Source organism: Citrus sinensis, chromosome 3, assembly GCF_022201045.2.
Source record: "Citrus sinensis cultivar Valencia sweet orange chromosome 3, DVS_A1.0, whole genome shotgun sequence".
Taxonomy (NCBI): Eukaryota; Viridiplantae; Streptophyta; class Magnoliopsida; order Sapindales; family Rutaceae; genus Citrus; species Citrus sinensis.
In genome coordinates, this window is record NC_068558.1 from 40,739,676 (window position 1) to 40,756,794 (window position 17,119).

Consider the following 17,119-nt stretch of genomic DNA (forward strand, 5'->3'; position numbering starts at 1 on the left):
GCTAAATGAAATGCCCCTTTTGTTTTATACGTATACTTTAAGTTCATTTTTTTTTTCAATGAAAGGCCCATTAGGCCATTAGGAAAAGTATTTTTGAATGGAAATCACAGCTTCAAGAATATTATTCAATGTTGAACCATTACATATATGGTATATAATAGTATATAATACACATCATGTTTACTATTCACGGCATAAATTTAAATAGAATGAACATCTAAGAAATTTATAGTGGTATGTGATGTTACACTCTTATTGGTGAATGATTTGAACAAAAAAAATAAAAAATGTATAATATTTTTTTATAATTCTACAATGTGATAGTCGTTTTTATAATAGTCCAATATAGTCGTAATAAGACCACCTATAAATAAAGGTAAAGGTATTGTACGAAATTAAACATGAATATAATATTAAAAAAATAAACTAAATATCATTAAAAAAAATTTATAAGAAATTATTTCCACATTTATTAGGGTGTCTCGAATATTCCATTTCGAAGTTAAGGAAATGAGTTCTATCATCTGTGATTGATGATCCTCTGATGTGACAATGAAAGACGCTACGAGTTTTCAAAAAATCAGATGGACAGATAGGTTATAGCTCTAGCTCAGGAATAATCCAATCCGGTTTGCCAAACACACTGGCAATACCGAGTCATCTCTCAACAACTGTCAACCTCAGCCAATAATACGGTGCGTAGCAAGGCTACCAGACGCGACGACGTTTTAAGGAAAAAGGAGACGAAATAAAGCATAGCACACAAAATTCAATAATCCCTCTCTGTTCACTCTTCACTTCCTTGTTTGGTTAAAAGTGAGAAAATTAGGGCTTGAGGTGAAGAAGAACAAAATTTTAAAAAGAAAAAGAAAATCAATAAATGGAAATAACAGATAAGAAGGAATCCGATATCAATAACACACAAACAGTCGCCGATTCCGTCGATAACAATAACAAAGACGCCGAAGAACGCCAAGCTCGTGAACTTAAAGCCAATTTGCATCCTCTTAAGGTTCTTATAATTTCGGCTATTTTATTGAATGCGTTTTATGTTTTTCATCTGAAAGGCTTTTTTTTTTTTTGGTTTTAGTTATTTTAATTTTTTGGTGCTTGAAATTTGTTATTTAAAAAAAAATTTCTATTTATGCTCCCAAAAAAAAAAATTTAGTTTGGCATGGATCTTCTCCGTAAATAGTGAAATGGAAGTGATGTGAGTTTTTGTATGAACTCGTATGTACTGAAATTTTATTAATTAAAAAAAATAGTTTTTGATGTAAATTTGTATAAACAAGCCTTATGAAACCTTTTGAGGAATTGTAGAATTTTAGGTTAAAGTTTGCTCTTGCTCATAGTTTGGGATAATGTATGCACTGAAAATTTAGTAATTAAAAAAAATTAGTTTTTGATGTAAATTCGTATAAACATGCCTTATGAAACGTTTTGAGGAATTGTAGAATTTTAGGTTAAAGTTGCTCCTGCTCCTGCTCATAGTTTGTGATAATACTCCTTTTTATTTTTAGTTTTATTATTTTTAACCATGATATTGCTCTTGTTGATGCCGTGAATGAGAACTGAAAAGTTGGGATACTATTATTTTCATTCTAAAATGCATCAGAGGAAGGTTGTTGATTGGAACTCACACTGAACATTTTCCTTGTTGTGGTTATTATAAGGCTATAATTACGCTAAATATTTCACATACAGTGAAGGGAGAATCTTATTTACATGGCACAAGTAAAATGTTGCCACATTTTGATCTACTTTTTTTATGGTTTTCTTTTTTCCCAACTAAAATGTGTAGCCATTTCTTTTAAAAATTTTATAATTTGATATGTTATACCACTTAATTTAGTTTGAAATTCCTATGAACAGAACAAGTTTGTCTTTTGGTACACTCGTCGAACACCTGGAGTTCGAACTCAAACATCCTATGAGGACAACATAAAGAAAATTGTGGACTTCAGTACTGTAAGTTGTTTTATGATAAGATGCTTGGGCTATTTGTGATTCAGTATAAGTCCTTAGCTTTACGTATGTGATCTTACAAGTTCAATTGCTGATCTGGCCTTTTAATATAATTCTTATCTAGGTTGAAGGCTTTTGGGTCTGCTATTGCCACTTGGCTCGTCCTTCTTTGTTGCCAAGCCCTACAGATTTGCATCTTTTCAAGGAAGGAATTCGCCCATTATGGGAGGTAAACATTTAAAGCTTGACTTTCAATTGCTAATGCTATTCAATAATCATATGTTTGTTGCTTTGTTTGTTATGTTTGGACCCTAATATTTCAGAAGCTTGTAACTTTTGGATATCATATCTAGCTGTAATTTTTGTAATCTTTGTTTTATGTCAGGACTCTGCAAATTGCAATGGCGGTAAATGGATAATAAGGTTCAAGAAAGTTGTATCAGGTCGCTTTTGGGAAGATCTGGTAAGAAGAAGATTGGCAACAGCTTCCCCCCCCAAACACATCTGCATTCTACAGCAGCTTAGCATCTTTCATAAAATTAATTGATTAAAGCTTTAGTTTAGTTGAGTTGAGTTGACTTGTTGGAGAGACATCGAGGAAGTGATGGAGAAAATCAGTTTGGCTATTGCCATATAAGTAGGATAATTGCCCCAATTGATATAATTGTTCCAGGAAAGCACTAAAGTCATTGTTCTACAGCATCTATGTAGAATAGAAAATGTTGGTTATCCATGAATTTTGTTAGTTACCAGCCTTCATACGGTAAATTATCAAATTTTCATTCAAGTACAAGTTCCTGAAACTCAGTCCAAATTATTCAAGTCTTCATCCTCTGTTAGGCTCTTCTTTTTGCACTATTTGCAATAACAATAAATAAATTGATATTTCAAACATGCTGATATTATTCTTTTGGTGTATAGTTTGCTCTTCACATCACTATAATATATGATATCAATAATCTCATAGCTAGCAATATCCAAAAAAAAATTATGCATACACAAACTGAAGTTGATGCCATATCCTCTTGATTTTGCTATCCCATTGACATATTGGGTTTTACGGTTTCTTTACATTTGGCAGCACTTTTGCGCTCTCTTATGACCCATCTGTTATCTGAATATTAAGAGATGCCTTCCACAATGCTAAATTTTCACCGGGATGCCTGTTGTACTTTGATAATCATTTGTCAAAGATGTATTGTTTATTTACAACTGCACATTTTTGCAGGTTCTTGCCTTGGTGGGTGACCAGCTTGACTATGGTGATAACATATGTGGTGCAGTCCTAAGCATTCGATTCAATGAAGATATATTGAGTGTGTGGAACCGCAATGCATCTGATCATCAGGTTTGTGATTATTGACTTTGCAACTTGAAATGGCTATTGTCTATTTCTTTCACATTCTGATGATATATGATATCTCCTCCTGTTTTGATCAGGCTGTGATGGCTCTTAGAGATTCTATCAAACGGCACTTAAAGCTGCCCCACAGCTATGTTATGGAATACAAGCCCCATGATGCTTCTCTGCGCGATAACTCGTCATACAGAAACACATGGTTGAGAGGCTAGAATTTCACTAGGCTTTATGACACTGCACTGATGGAGAAAGAACATGACAGTAGGAAGTCTTCTGTTTTTATTACATGCTCTGTTTGAATTTCTTTCACCCGATGATGCAGTTATCCGTGAATTGTGATGTGAGAATCATGTGGGCCGTCTCGATAGGTTAAAATCTTGATAATTAATTGTAGATCGATACCATCAAAAACTTTAAGGTTAATGATGGTTTCATAAATGAGTACTGTCTTCATATTTGGATTTCATTATATCTTTGCATATTAGTTCAGATAAAATGTCCGCTCCTGTTTTGCAACGGGTAAAAGCTCGTTTAGTCCCTATATTTTGAAGTTAGTGTCCGTTTAGTCCCTATATTTTTAAAAATACCTCAAATCATCCCTACCACTAAATTATTGACACTTTCGCCATTATCTTTTGTTCTTTTTAACTTATTTTTATAATATTGCCCTATTATAATAATTTTTTAGACATTATTAAAAAGAAAAAAATAACCCTATTATAATAATTTTTTTAGACATTATTAAAAAGAAAAAAATAAATTACCAGTTTAACACCAAAAAATAAAATAAAATAAAATATATATATTAATTTTTGTGGAACACACTCTTGAGTTAAAATATTAATTTTTCTAAAAAAATTGATAATGTAATTTTTTACGATATTAATTTTTTAGACATACGTGAGCTTCCACAAAAATTAATATATACATTTTTTGTTTTTATTTTATTTTTGAGTTTAATTTGATAATTTAATTTTTTTTATTAATATCCAAAAAAGAAATATTATTGTAAAAATGTAATATTGTAAAAATAAGTTAAAAATAATAAAAAATAATGGCATAAGTGTCAATATTTAGTAGCAGGGACGTTTTGAGGTGTTTTTAAAAATACAGGGACTAAATGGACACTAACCTCATAATATAGGGACTAAACAGACTTTTACCCTTTTGCAACTCAAAAGACTTGCATGTGCAGTGAATTAGACTATGTATTTAGTATGTAACATGGTTATGATATTTGCTTTGAGGAATCAATGAAGGATTTAAGTTATTGGAGAGAAGATAACTCTTATTTGATGAGTTGACAGCCCTTCACCTCGCAAGTTTTGAGCTCCCTTTGTTCGTGACTGACAAGCATAATCAAAGCAATCAAAACGCTAACGAAATTCTTATTCATATATCCACCTCTCACCGGCCATTTTAAACTACTTTGGAGCTGATACAGAAGTAGACTCCTGGAGCTGAACTTAGCAAATCATTGCTCAGCTTCATTTAAGCAAAAATTGCCTTCCAGTAGAGTAAACAACCTGGATGCTTTGCTAAGGAACTGCCTATGATGGCTATTGGCTAATTACATCAAGACAAACTGAAAAGAGAATAACGTGTTTTCATATATAGTCTCAGCAAATGTCTCGTAGCCATCCCAAAACTTGTTACAATTTGACTATCAAGAGAATACATAGATTTTATTATCCGGAGGTGACACATCTTATTAAGAATGTTGACCATTGATCTATATTCTATATTATGTGAAACGAGGTGCATCTAAACACAGGACTGAATCCCAATGATACCTGCCAAAATGAATGAAATGCATAATGTCAAGCATCTACAACTGCATAATCCATAGTGTGTAAACAGAAAAAAAGAAGAAGAACAAGGAACACCACGGAATGGTTAAAATTTAAAATCATTACCACATCCAACTCTCGCCCCTGCATTCCCAGTTGTTTTGCTGAGTTCATGTCCGCCTGAGCATTGGTCTCTGCTATTAGTTAAACTACAACGAGAAAGTCTAAACAACTTTGACCGGAAAAGAAAGATAATTGAAAATAGCAAACGGGTTATTACTGGGCCACAAGCAGAAACAAAAGAGAAAAGTTATAACTTCTATAAATTAGGGGCATGTAAGATGCCTTCACTACAAGTAGTTCAGGAGCTTGTGCATGCATGTTTAAGATTGTATGTCTCTGTGGTCTAAAAATAACTGAGAGAAGAAACTGAATTTAGTTTTACTTCAAACATAGAATCTAAGACACCTTCACAACAAAGAAACCCAACTAACCAAATAGACCAAATTAGATATGCATCTCCATCTTATGCAGGTGAGCACTTTCCTGTCTACAGCATCAAACATTCTCTTGTTTGGCACGTTCACCAATCCTCAGTCATTAAGATGATCAGAAGTAATCAACAGCCTTCCAAAGCTATTCACCAAACTATACCAGGGCATTTTGACTGAGAATTAGGCTGACCAAATAACTTATAGAAACTTCCCAATGTATAAGATCTATTAATCCCCTTTGCCTCCATACGCAATAAGTTAGATTGACAAACTTCCTTTGACTCTATACAAGGGCACAGTCAAATAATGTTTCACTAAAGAGAATATAAGCACCTTGGCCTAGTACCACTCTTTACAAAAGGAAGGTAGAAACTTTCTGAGAGTATATAACCGATATGTGACTCAATCCACTGTGGGATCACTTAAAAAACACACAAGACGCACACTACTCAAAACAAACACAATAACACAAGGTGCAAAATAAACGGCCCAATACTTAATATGGTGATTGCAAGCAAATTGTGCACAAACTACACTGAATTTCTTACATTTAAAACTAAACTCTTCAAAGTAGTTGTAAAGAATCCAATGTACCTGAAACTAAGAGGAAGAAAAAAAAATTGTACATCCTTACCTAAAGCTTCAACCTGACATATTATTCTCCAAAAGAACTGACAGTTTAAAATAAACATACTTTTGTGTACATTTGTACCAATAAGCTGTATCCTTGTAATAAAAAAGATTTGTAATCAAAATTAAGGACAAACTACTAAACTTGCCTTTTCCAAGATCATCAGGATCAGCGTGCACAACAACAGCCCTCCCCAATATTGAGTGTTGCCCGCTCAGAGGAATCTACAATTGCAAGAGAGGGAATATAAGGAAAAACAAGCAACTAGCTGAGAGAAGAATTTCTATGGCAGCTCACATCAAAGAAAACGAAACAATTGCATTCTTATCTGTATAGCATTTGTAAATTATACTGAAAATTTAGCAGGATATTTAAGAAGAGTCCACTGCACAATATGCAAGGCTCATGAAGAATATTTGAAAGTAAAACGAGGTCAACTACCACTCAAAATAGCAGATAACATAAATATAGTTGTAAGTCATGCCTCTAAATGATTTGGTGAAAAAATAAAACCAATCTAATTTCATACAGCAGACAGTGCACACTGTGGAAGTTTTTGTTTATTAATCCATTTACCATCCTGTCAGCAATTGAAACCTCAGCAACTCCTGCAATGTAGAAATCAATACAATTAGAATCACAGAAACTGAACTCTTTTACCTCTCCATATTATCATATGACATCCAGATAAAAACAAAGCAGTTTATACCATCAGGGCCTGCAACAATGTTTCCCAAATCACCAGTGTGCCGCTCGTTATCACTGGGAGCCCCATGATCCTTCTTCAATGGATTGAAATGAGGTCCTAAACCAAATTAACACGGCAAGACAGCACTCATAAACCCGCTCAAACAGAAGACAAACAGAACCTCAATGAAAGATAGTCGAATACAGACCTATGGGTATGTTAAGAACTAACGTTGATGTGGAGCGGAATCAAAAGTGGGTGTTTACCAAAATACTAAATAATACTAAATGCTGTCCTTTCAAAATTAAAAAGAGGCTTAACGGTTAAAAATATACCGCATAGTTGCATAAACATTACAATCTAAGCGGAACACTCACCACTTAAATATAAACATAAATCAGCAAGGAATTGCAAAAAGATTAAAAAATGAAGATCAAAGTCATCTCTTAAGAGAGAAAGATAGTACCAGTAGAATTGCAACCATTAGTGGTGTCACCGAGGGCGTGAATATGGAAGCCATGAAGGCCTGGCTTCAGTCCTGTAATCTTCCCTTTCACATGTGTAACTCCTGCGTATACATAGCTAATAAGTCATATGAATAATAAAAAAATACAAAGTCTATTTTTCAATATTATGTTTTAAAGAGTAAAAAAAGGGGGAAAAGAAAAAGAACAGAGATACCGTTGGGTCCTTGAACAAAGTGAAGAGAGCCTTTAACGCTGGTAGCACCAGAAATGAGAGCCACGGCTTTCACTGTGGCTTTTGTAGCCCCTGTTTCCATTTTTTATCTCTTGCTTTCTCTATCTGGGTCTTCTCGATATCAAATATTCATATTACATGATGCACTTTATTTGATTTGTTTCTTCTTGTGATTTATAATTTAATTTCGTAAGCTTGTGGTCTCTGCCTATACGTTGGAAAACCAGAGCTTCACAATTTTCTTCGTTTTTTATATTTTTGTTTTTCAGTTAGAAATTAGAAAAACCTCAATATTTGTACTCGACTCAAATGGAATTGTCTTAAATTTAATAAATATTACTAGTATCAATTTGATTAATTATTAGATAGAGATATCATATTATTATTGGGCGGGCAGGGACACATTTCTACCTCACTTCTAGAAAATAGTTACAACGAGTTCATAGTTTTTTTTAAAAAAAAACAAATTAATAAAAATTCTGTATAATTAATTAATTAAATTTTTTTATTAATTTTTTTTCTTAAATTTCATTGATTGTCTTTGATCATAAACTATAATATAATTTTTTTTGTTAATTTATTATTATGACATAAAATGATCAAATTACCCATGTACACGTGTTATTGTATTTAACGGTTCAGGTATTTAATTATGTACTTATAATATAATATTTTTAAATAAAATCTAATTATTATTTTCACTACCCTTACGTGTAAATGATATAAATTTGATAGCGTAATAATTTACATGAGTAATGCGCCATAAAGACATTAGGTTATTTTAATTAAAGTTTAATAATCATACTAATAAAGTTATATTAGAAACAATGAATTTGGTATAAAATTATAAAAATATAGAAGTTAAAGTAAATTTTTGGTGCTTTTACCTTATAAGGGTAAAATAATCAATTTAAATTATGCCAAAGCAATCTTTATAATAAGATATGATAAAAAAAAAATAAAGAAAGATTTAATCAACAAATTCTCCAACACTCTTTTTTATTTGAAACTTTTTAAGAATCATGTGCACTTTTTGTAATTATTTTCTAAAAATAATGTGGGTTTACAAAAATTATGGAATGGAATATAATTACTTTTATTATTTTACCATCTAATGTTTTTTTGACATATCATTTCATTATTGAAATTTTTTAATAATTTTTTTCCTTTTAACGTTTCAAGTTTTGATATTTTATCATCAAACTATTAACTCCATTAATGAATTGCTAATTTCATAGGGGTATTTTATAATTTCCGTATATTCAATATTTTAAGAATTTTACAAGCTATAATATTTATAATTTTATGAATTCATTGTTTTAGATATATAAATTAATTAATTGGTAAAAGTATCATTTCTTTGTATATAATTAATTTTATATTTTTTTCAGTTTAGGGAGTTGAATTATAATTACATTAGTTTATGAGAAAAATAGGCTTTTGTTATAATTTTCGCTAGCTTTAATGGTTTGATGGTAAAATGATAAAAGCTAATGCATTAAGTGGGAAAAAATAAATGATAAAAAATTTTAGTAATAAAGTAATATGTCATAATAAAACCTTAGTTGACAAAATAATAATATTCGTATTAGATATTTAAAATTATTTTTATTTATAATAGAAATTAATGTATATATTTGAATTCAATGTAAAAGTCGATTTCATGCCATAAAGGAATATGGAATTTGTATGACAAGCGTTTATATGTTTAAAACAAATATGCAGTGTCGTACTACTTTCTTTGGATATTGTGATTGGATGTAGGACCAAGCCCACAATTTTAGCTATTAAACAAACTCCCACTAAATCCTCAAAATATATGCTCAGCCCAGCCCACACAAACCCCACCCAAGGTAATGCTTTCCATCAATTATAAGATTACATATTATTTGGAGGTGTAAAATTGTTGATTTATATATATTTAAAAAATATTAAAAATATCCCAATAAATTTATTTATTCTTTGTATGCATCAAATTTATCAATCCATCCACAAGGATATATAATTAACATGTTGAAGCCTGAAACTAAGGTACTATATAAAGATGAAATGACCGGAAAAAAATATATTATTCAAATTTATACATTTAGATTTTATTTAAATTTTAGATCGATTTAGACTCAAAGTGTATTTATAATTTTGAATTAAAAAAATAAAGTCTAACTAGTGACATAAAACTTAAAAATCGAAGGATGAAAACTACTCTCTTCAATAGCAAAATATCATTTAAGACTCCGATTATATTTATAAATTATCTCTTGTACATTCTAGAAAGGAAAATATATGTTGTTGGAAAATAAATCCAACCTAATGTGTAATTTTTTTTTTTTTTAATCTTTGTGAGGTTTATTTTCAGGGAGTATATCACTGCTCTTCTAGAAGTATTAAAAACAAAATGATTGGCGCATACCGTACAATTATTCAATTTTTTTTTTTTTTTTGATAAGGTTCAAATTAATCCATCTAAAAGATAGATTTTTTTTTTTTTTTAGACCATAATGAAGATATAATTGATAGATAATGGATGTGATAGAAGAGATAAGAGCGGGACGGAAAGCCAATTGTGTGGGCCACACAAAACGACAGCGAGCCTAGCTGTGTCAACCCCACAGAACAAAACAGTCGGCCGGGCGCCAATTGGCGGGACCCACGGACCAACCCCCGTGATCAACTGTCATTTAAAATCCAACGGCTATGACCAATCCAGAAGAGCAAAACGCTTTTCTTCCATTTCTTTTGATAATCTATTAACTAGTTAAACTAACTTTTTCTTTTTTGGGTTTTGGCCTTTATGTAACAACGTTCAGTAATATCAAAACAACGGGGAAAAAAAAAGCTTCTCTTGGCTTCTCTTCTTTTCATTATCTGTAAGTAATTGATCATAAATCATAATAATATTGTGGGGTTTCGGATTTGAAGAGAAAGAGAGATGAGGGAAATAATAAGCATTCATATAGGACAGGCAGGGATTCAGGTTGGGAATTCATGTTGGGAGCTTTACTGCCTCGAACATGGGATTCACCCTGATGGAACCATGCCCAGGTACTTATTTTTTATTTTTTTTGTACATACCTATAGGGGAATGATCTAATAGACGCTGATGTTTTTGTTACAGTGAACGACGCTCTCACATGATGTTGTTTGTTAATCTAACAGCTTAGCACCATTAGTCGTACTCATATGCAAACGAATACTTGTATGTGTGGTCATCATTGTTATGTTGAGATAGGTCATAGATTTTTGTTTTTGATTATGTTAATTGTTTTCTGGATAGGGTTTATTCTGTTTTGGTGATTTTTTTTTTTTTGTTTAGTTTAGAATGAATTGTGTACACAAAGAAGTAATGCATACAAGTTTGTACATATGTATGTGAGATATTCAACTTTGTGTTGAAATAAATTTGCTTTCTAATGAATTGGTTTGCTATCAGAGGCTTTTTAAGCTGGATTTTATCCCAAGGGGGGGTGGGGGGTGTGGTGTGTGATAATATATTATGTTTTTTTTTTTTTTTGCATGGAAGTGAAATGATTAGGTAAACTTGCATAAAGTAGAGTGATCAATTTAGCATGTTATGAAGATAACTCTGTTGATTTAGTATAATATGATGATTTTATGCCAGAATTGCTCTTTGTCATTATGAATTTTATTTTCTTATCTATTCATCAAATTGGGTTATTTCCCCTTTTTCCTGATTTTTTTCATGTTTAGATCTTTTTCTTTTTCTTTTTTAATTCAAGTGATCCATAGCTATTGTGCTGCATCAATTCTGAGTTATTTAAATAAGCCTTTGTAGGTTTCTTGTAAATAAGTACAAAAGCATCATGGTTCCGTTAAATTTAGTCGCATTAGCAATTCGGTACCATGAAATTTAAATCATAGATCCTATAGTAGAATGATATATTTGTGACTGAAATCAGTATTGAACAAAGCAACTCTGTTACCTGAGAGAGAAGTTGAGGTTGAGACTCCAGTTTTAGTATTATGAATTTGACTGTAGCCTCTTTCCTTAGGTATCATTTTCTTATGGTCTATGCTGAGAAGTCTGGGATGATTATTTAGTTGTCATATGTACCTGTTTTTCCTTAAAGGCTATGCTTAAAATTTGTTGCTGTTATAGAGTTCTTGTTTTTTCTCTCTGGTTTAATAGATTTTCCTGATGTATTCTCCCTATTTGCTTCCAGTGACACCTCTGTAGGTGCTTGCCATGATGCTTTCAATACATTCTTCAGCGAGACTGGTTCTGGGCAGCATGTGCCTAGAGCAGTATTTGTTGATCTGGAACCCAGTGTTATTGATGAGGTAAGAACTGGGTCTTATAGACAACTTTTTCACCCAGAGCAACTCATCTCTGGCAAGGAAGATGCTGCCAATAACTTTGCCAGAGGACACTACACAGGTAAATCCTATAGCTGAAAATGGCTGTATTTTTATACTTAATTTATTCACTAAATTGTTTCCCTGGTGTTGTGTATTGCAGTGGGGCGGGAAATTGTTGATCTCTGCCTTGACCGAGTAAGAAAACTGGCTGACAATTGTACCGGTTTGCAAGGATTTCTAGTATTTAATGCTGTTGGTGGTGGCACTGGTTCTGGTTTGGGTTCTTTACTTTTGGAACGCTTATCTGTTGATTATGGAAAGAAGTCAAAACTCGGCTTTACTATCTACCCATCTCCTCAGGTACTACCTCAAGAACCTTAGTACGCGAAAGAAAATTTGAGGAATTTTTAGCGGCTATTTTATGCACATAAGCATTTGCTCTTTTTAATTTGTCTAGGTATCTAGTTAATAGTAACAAACTCTTAGGAAAGGTGAATCATTAGTCCGTATATACATATACTTTTCTTCACTCAGGTGCTTAAAATATTGGAACAAGACTCTTAATAAACTATTTCCATATTGTGCAGGTTTCAACTGCAGTTGTTGAACCTTACAACAGTGTGCTTTCCACTCATTCTCTCCTTGAACACACAGATGTTGCTGTGCTTCTGGACAATGAAGCTATATATGATATCTGCAGAAGATCTTTAGACATCGAACGGCCAAATTACACCAATTTGAACCGCTTAATATCCCAAATTATCTCTTCATTGACTACCTCCTTGAGGTTTGATGGAGCCATAAATGTGGATATTACGGAGTTCCAGACTAACCTAGTGCCATATCCTCGTATCCATTTCATGCTTTCTTCTTATGCTCCGGTAATTTCAGCTGCAAAGGCCTACCATGAGCAGATATCCGTTCCTGAGATCACGAGTGCTGTTTTTGAACCCTCAAGTATGATGGCCAAATGTGATCCAAGGCACGGAAAGTACATGGCATGTTGCTTAATGTATCGTGGAGATGTTGTACCAAAGGATGTCAATACTGCGGTTGCCACCATCAAGACGAAGCGGGCAGTTCAGTTTGTTGATTGGTAAGTTCACATTCCATGTGTTTCGATTTTATGAAATAATCAAAAGTGATCATAACTTTTACTAGGATGGATAAGATAAGCATTATAATAATGGTTGTGAAATTATTGTTTGTATATCCTATGTTCATGGGACCACTGGATCTTTTGATTTCTCTTCCTCTAGGGAAAGGGATCATGGTCTTAAACTGTGTTTTCATTATAAGTCATACCAGTTTGGTATCTGTCATTTGCAAGTATTATAGATTTTATTATTCTCAGTGTACCATCAATGACCAATATGGAAACGGAGGCACATAAGTCTGTATATTACAAATCACATTTCTTCCCATCTTAAGACCAAAGATGACAGTAAGCAGAAAAATTCTCATCAATTATTAAGTCAGTTTAGACAATTAATATAGCACAATTAAATATTTGATTTCTCAACAAACATTAGATACATCAAACCATTTTAAATGTGTTATTCATTATCACGATAATTAATAATCTTAGACAGAGGGTTGGCACACATGTACTTTCTTTGTTAGGCGGATGTATGTTGTTGCATTATGTTTTTGGCATTCAGTGAACTGTTGCTAAGTAATTGTGCTTTTACATGGTATGATGAGAACTCTTCTGCCTCATGCTAGGACTAGATACTTTTTTGTTCATTTCCCTTTCTTTCATCTGAATTACAGTTATATATGAATATGTTTCAGGTGTCCAACTGGTTTCAAATGTGGTATCAACTACCAGCCACCGACAGTGGTACCAGGGGGTGATCTTGCTAGAGTTCAACGTGCAGTTTGTATGATAAGCAACAACACAGCCGTGGCTGAGGTTTTCTCCCGAATTGACCATAAATTTGATCTCATGTATTCCAAGCGAGCATTTGTTCACTGGTATGTAGGTGAGGGCATGGAGGAAGGTGAATTCTCAGAAGCTCGAGAAGACCTTGCTGCTCTTGAGAAAGACTATGAGGAAGTTGGGGCAGACGGTGTTGATGATGACAATGAGGGAGAAGATTACTGAAAATAATCTTGACAGGGTAGCAGCAACTGTTTCTTTATCCTATCTCATCTCCCATATTTTTTCTCCAGCTATGTATTGTCTGAATTCCTATCCATTCTATTGATCTTCTAAAGTGCCTCTGTGTTGTTGTATGGCTTTGTAATTATGTTGGTTTTAGAAGAACAGTGTGAGAATCAACAGTCCTCATTCTCAGAAATGAGGCATCTCACTGTCTAATAAAATCACTTCCTTGTGCGCCCACTGAAGTGACTGAGTTCCTAGTGTCTTTAATCTATTTTCTAGGTAGCCATTTTTGCTACATCATAAAACATTCTTTCTTGATGGTCGCTAAATGCATACATGGAGTTCAAAGGATCATGACAATGAACTTACATTTTGATTTGTCTGTGTTCGCCATTCCTGACCAGCTGACCCTTGTAGACCAGTGAAGAAATTTTAATTGGTATGCAAGCAGGATTGAATATGTTAAACGTTTTGAGTGTTTGCAGTATTTCCTGAATATTCAATTCTTTGGGCTTCTCCAAAATCTGATCTTGCTAATATTAGTTTAAGAGCAGAGAGCTGCATCATGCAACTACGCTATAATACAATATGCAGTTGAATTAGTTGATGGAGAACTATAATACAATATGCAGTTCAATTAGTTGATGGAGAAGTGTTAAAAAGAAGAAAAAAAAAAAAATTCCCCTTCTCTTACCTTCTAGATTCCATATGCAGTTGTCAAAGACCATGTGGCAAGACACATGATTTTTCATTTTTGTCAAGGCATTGAAACTAAATCATCTATTAATGTCTACATGTCAATAGAAAGTGTTTGGAGGAATTTACAAGATATTTTGCTAATGATATCACCCGAAAGTGATTGGGAACAGCAGTACATCACCATCTGCTCTTTCCTCACTTCAACTATGCAGAATTTATTAACCCAACTTACAACAGTAACACCAGAATTTCATGTCTGTTGTGTTCACATTCTCATCAGTTACACCATAGGCATTACAAGAGCCACTTCAACACTCCTCGAATTTACCACCTTTGTTTCGAATCTTCAAGTTCACATCCGAAGATGGTTGCATTATCTGAAATGAATGCATCTAATTAACTGACTTTCGCAAGTAATTTTATGTTAAGAAGGAATGCTTTCAGTTTTTTTGTGACAAACCAAACGTGCACCTAATGCAAAATTAGAAAATAAGCAAGATTGGCTGGCAAAAGCATCACCAAATGATTTTTTTAATTAGTCGATTCTAGTGTGTCAACCGCAAATGCAACTACCAGGAATTTTTAGTATAATGAACATGGAGAAAGACAAAATCCGCAACTAATTTGCAGTTATTGGTTATATGGCCCAACTGGAGCTGTAACAAGAATACATGATGCTTGATTTCAATTATTATTTTTTTTTCCCTTGTCAATGCCTAAAAGATGTTGATGACAGGACTTTTAATAATGTGGGATAAAGATAATTAATCGAACATGATTGCTTACACTTTGCATTGAGTGATGAAATCAAATTCATGTGTTTAGCAATTTACATTACAAAAATAGCAAGAACAAGTTCAGGATAAACTAATTAATCTCCTTCTGATATTTGTTAATTCGGCAAACCAGTCCTACAGTCATATACTCAACTCCAATTTTTCCAATGCAACGAAACTGAAACAAAAGACTGAACAGAAATAGAACATTTCCATGGTGATTTGAACCATGTGGATCATATTTTACAGAGCATATGAACACAATGGTGGAAGATCCCAGAAAGCTTCAGCAGCATCATGGACCGTGTCCATGTACTCTTGCACACCATTTATAGCATAAAGCGACGCCGATATTTGCCTTTCAACTTTCATCCTTTCAAATTCTGCAAACTCTGAGTCAGTAGTAGTCTCAGGCAAAGCACCGTTCTCTGGTAAATCCAACAGTTCCTGAGTATACGAAAATTGGTCAACCCCATTTCCAGAACCCCAAGAATGATCAATCTGAGCTGAACCCAGTTCAAAATCCTCGATGCACTTACTCAGGTCCGGCTTGTATGCATCATCAAATAACTGAGCATCTTGAATTATGTCACTTGAAGAAGATGAAAGTTCCCCACTCATGACACCACTGCTGCTGGTGCAACTACTATTAGAAGTTGCAGTACTAGTAGGAGTATAAGCAGCAGTTGTGGTGGTGGCAGAGGCTTCAACACTTTGTTGTTGACATCCCTTTTTGTTGTTAACAAGGTTTCTTATCCGAGATGCAAGGGGAGAATCAAAGCTTACGTTGGTATCAAAGTTGGTGCGAGTGTTTGATCCGCGGAGAAGGCAAGCAGCTTCGTCGTAGGCACGAGCAGCTTCTTCGGCAGTTTCAAAGGTGCCAAGCCACACCCTTATCTTCTTTGTGGTGTCTTTGATCTCGGCTACCCATCTACCCGAAGGCCTTTGCCTCACACCAACAAACTTGCTATTGCTTTTTGCCCTGTTTCTTACCTTGAACTTGCCCGCTCTGTTAACTTGATTGATGCATGCTTTCTGCAGCTGTTTTTGTTGTTGAAATTGAATTTCCATTGAAATTTATTTTGCAAAAGGAAATCTAGGACTGTGAAGTCTCAAAGAAGGGAAACTTTTATGTCTCCTAAATTTCTTGGTTGTCATGTCAATGGATAGCGAGAAACTTATATGCAAGTTTGAGTTCAATAATAGGAATTTGTGGTCACATTACAGTGACATTTTCATTTGTTTTTTTGCGTTTGTTGTGTAATGATTTGTTTATTTTGATGCACATAAAACTATTCCTCCTCATATTTCTGTTTTTTTTTCCTAATATACCCTAAGTTTGACTTGGTAAGAAATAAATAATTCATCCTCCATATAATTAAACCTGGATGTCTGGATATGTGTGAATCAAATTCAAGACATTTGGGTTTAAAGTATATTACAATTTCACTTGTGAAAAGTATGTCCAATTGCAAAAAAAAAAATGGCATCCCTAGAGCATCTTAATACCATCTCTCCAAACTAAATCCCTAATTATGAAATTTTTTTCCCCATTAGGGACAGGAAAGTCACTTCAGATTTCGGAAGCAC

General features: G+C 33.4%; 4 protein-coding genes across 6 annotated transcripts; 2 read left to right on the forward strand and 2 right to left on the reverse strand.

Annotated features, from left to right (window-relative positions):
• The first annotated feature begins 764 nt into the window (after nt 1–764).
• On the forward strand, nt 765–3,791 carry LOC102607064 (eukaryotic translation initiation factor NCBP). Its single transcript, XM_052436508.1, has 6 exons — nt 765–1,012; nt 1,873–1,968; nt 2,090–2,194; nt 2,351–2,428; nt 3,194–3,313; nt 3,406–3,791. Exons 1-6 carry the CDS (start codon nt 881–883, stop codon nt 3,535–3,537), a joined length of 663 nt encoding a protein of 220 aa, XP_052292468.1. The 5' UTR covers nt 765–880; the 3' UTR covers nt 3,538–3,791.
• Nucleotides 3,792–4,911: 1,120 nt separating this feature from the next.
• Nucleotides 4,912–7,918, reverse strand: LOC102624030 (superoxide dismutase [Cu-Zn] 2). 3 transcript variants are annotated; one of them, XR_008052885.1, is made up of 8 exons: nt 7,610–7,918; nt 7,395–7,496; nt 6,950–7,045; nt 6,817–6,848; nt 6,389–6,464; nt 6,158–6,203; nt 5,242–5,295; nt 4,912–5,118 (listed from the first exon to the last, which is right to left on the reverse strand). XR_008052885.1 is itself a non-coding variant. In XM_006479060.2 (7 exons), exons 1-7 carry the CDS (start codon nt 7,707–7,709, stop codon nt 5,090–5,092), a joined length of 489 nt encoding a protein of 162 aa, XP_006479123.2. In that variant the 5' UTR covers nt 7,710–7,918; the 3' UTR covers nt 4,912–5,089. The 3 variants fall into 3 exon arrangements, 1 of the variants encoding a protein (XP_006479123.2); XR_003065392.2 differs by having other exon boundaries at nt 6,158–6,209; XM_006479060.2 differs by lacking the exon at nt 6,158–6,203.
• Nucleotides 7,919–10,379: 2,461 nt separating this feature from the next.
• LOC102624506 (tubulin alpha-3 chain-like) lies at nt 10,380–14,291 on the forward strand. The gene is made up of 5 exons (XM_006479061.4): nt 10,380–10,669; nt 11,809–12,023; nt 12,105–12,304; nt 12,532–13,040; nt 13,739–14,291. Exons 1-5 carry the CDS (start codon nt 10,557–10,559, stop codon nt 14,049–14,051), a joined length of 1,350 nt encoding a protein of 449 aa, XP_006479124.2. The 5' UTR covers nt 10,380–10,556; the 3' UTR covers nt 14,052–14,291.
• Nucleotides 14,292–15,487: 1,196 nt separating this feature from the next.
• On the reverse strand, nt 15,488–16,827 carry LOC102624780 (ethylene-responsive transcription factor ERN1). Its single transcript, XM_006479062.4, has one exon. It carries the CDS (start codon nt 16,598–16,600, stop codon nt 15,773–15,775), a length of 828 nt encoding a protein of 275 aa, XP_006479125.2. The 5' UTR covers nt 16,601–16,827; the 3' UTR covers nt 15,488–15,772.
• Between the last annotated feature and the right edge of the window lie 292 nt (nt 16,828–17,119).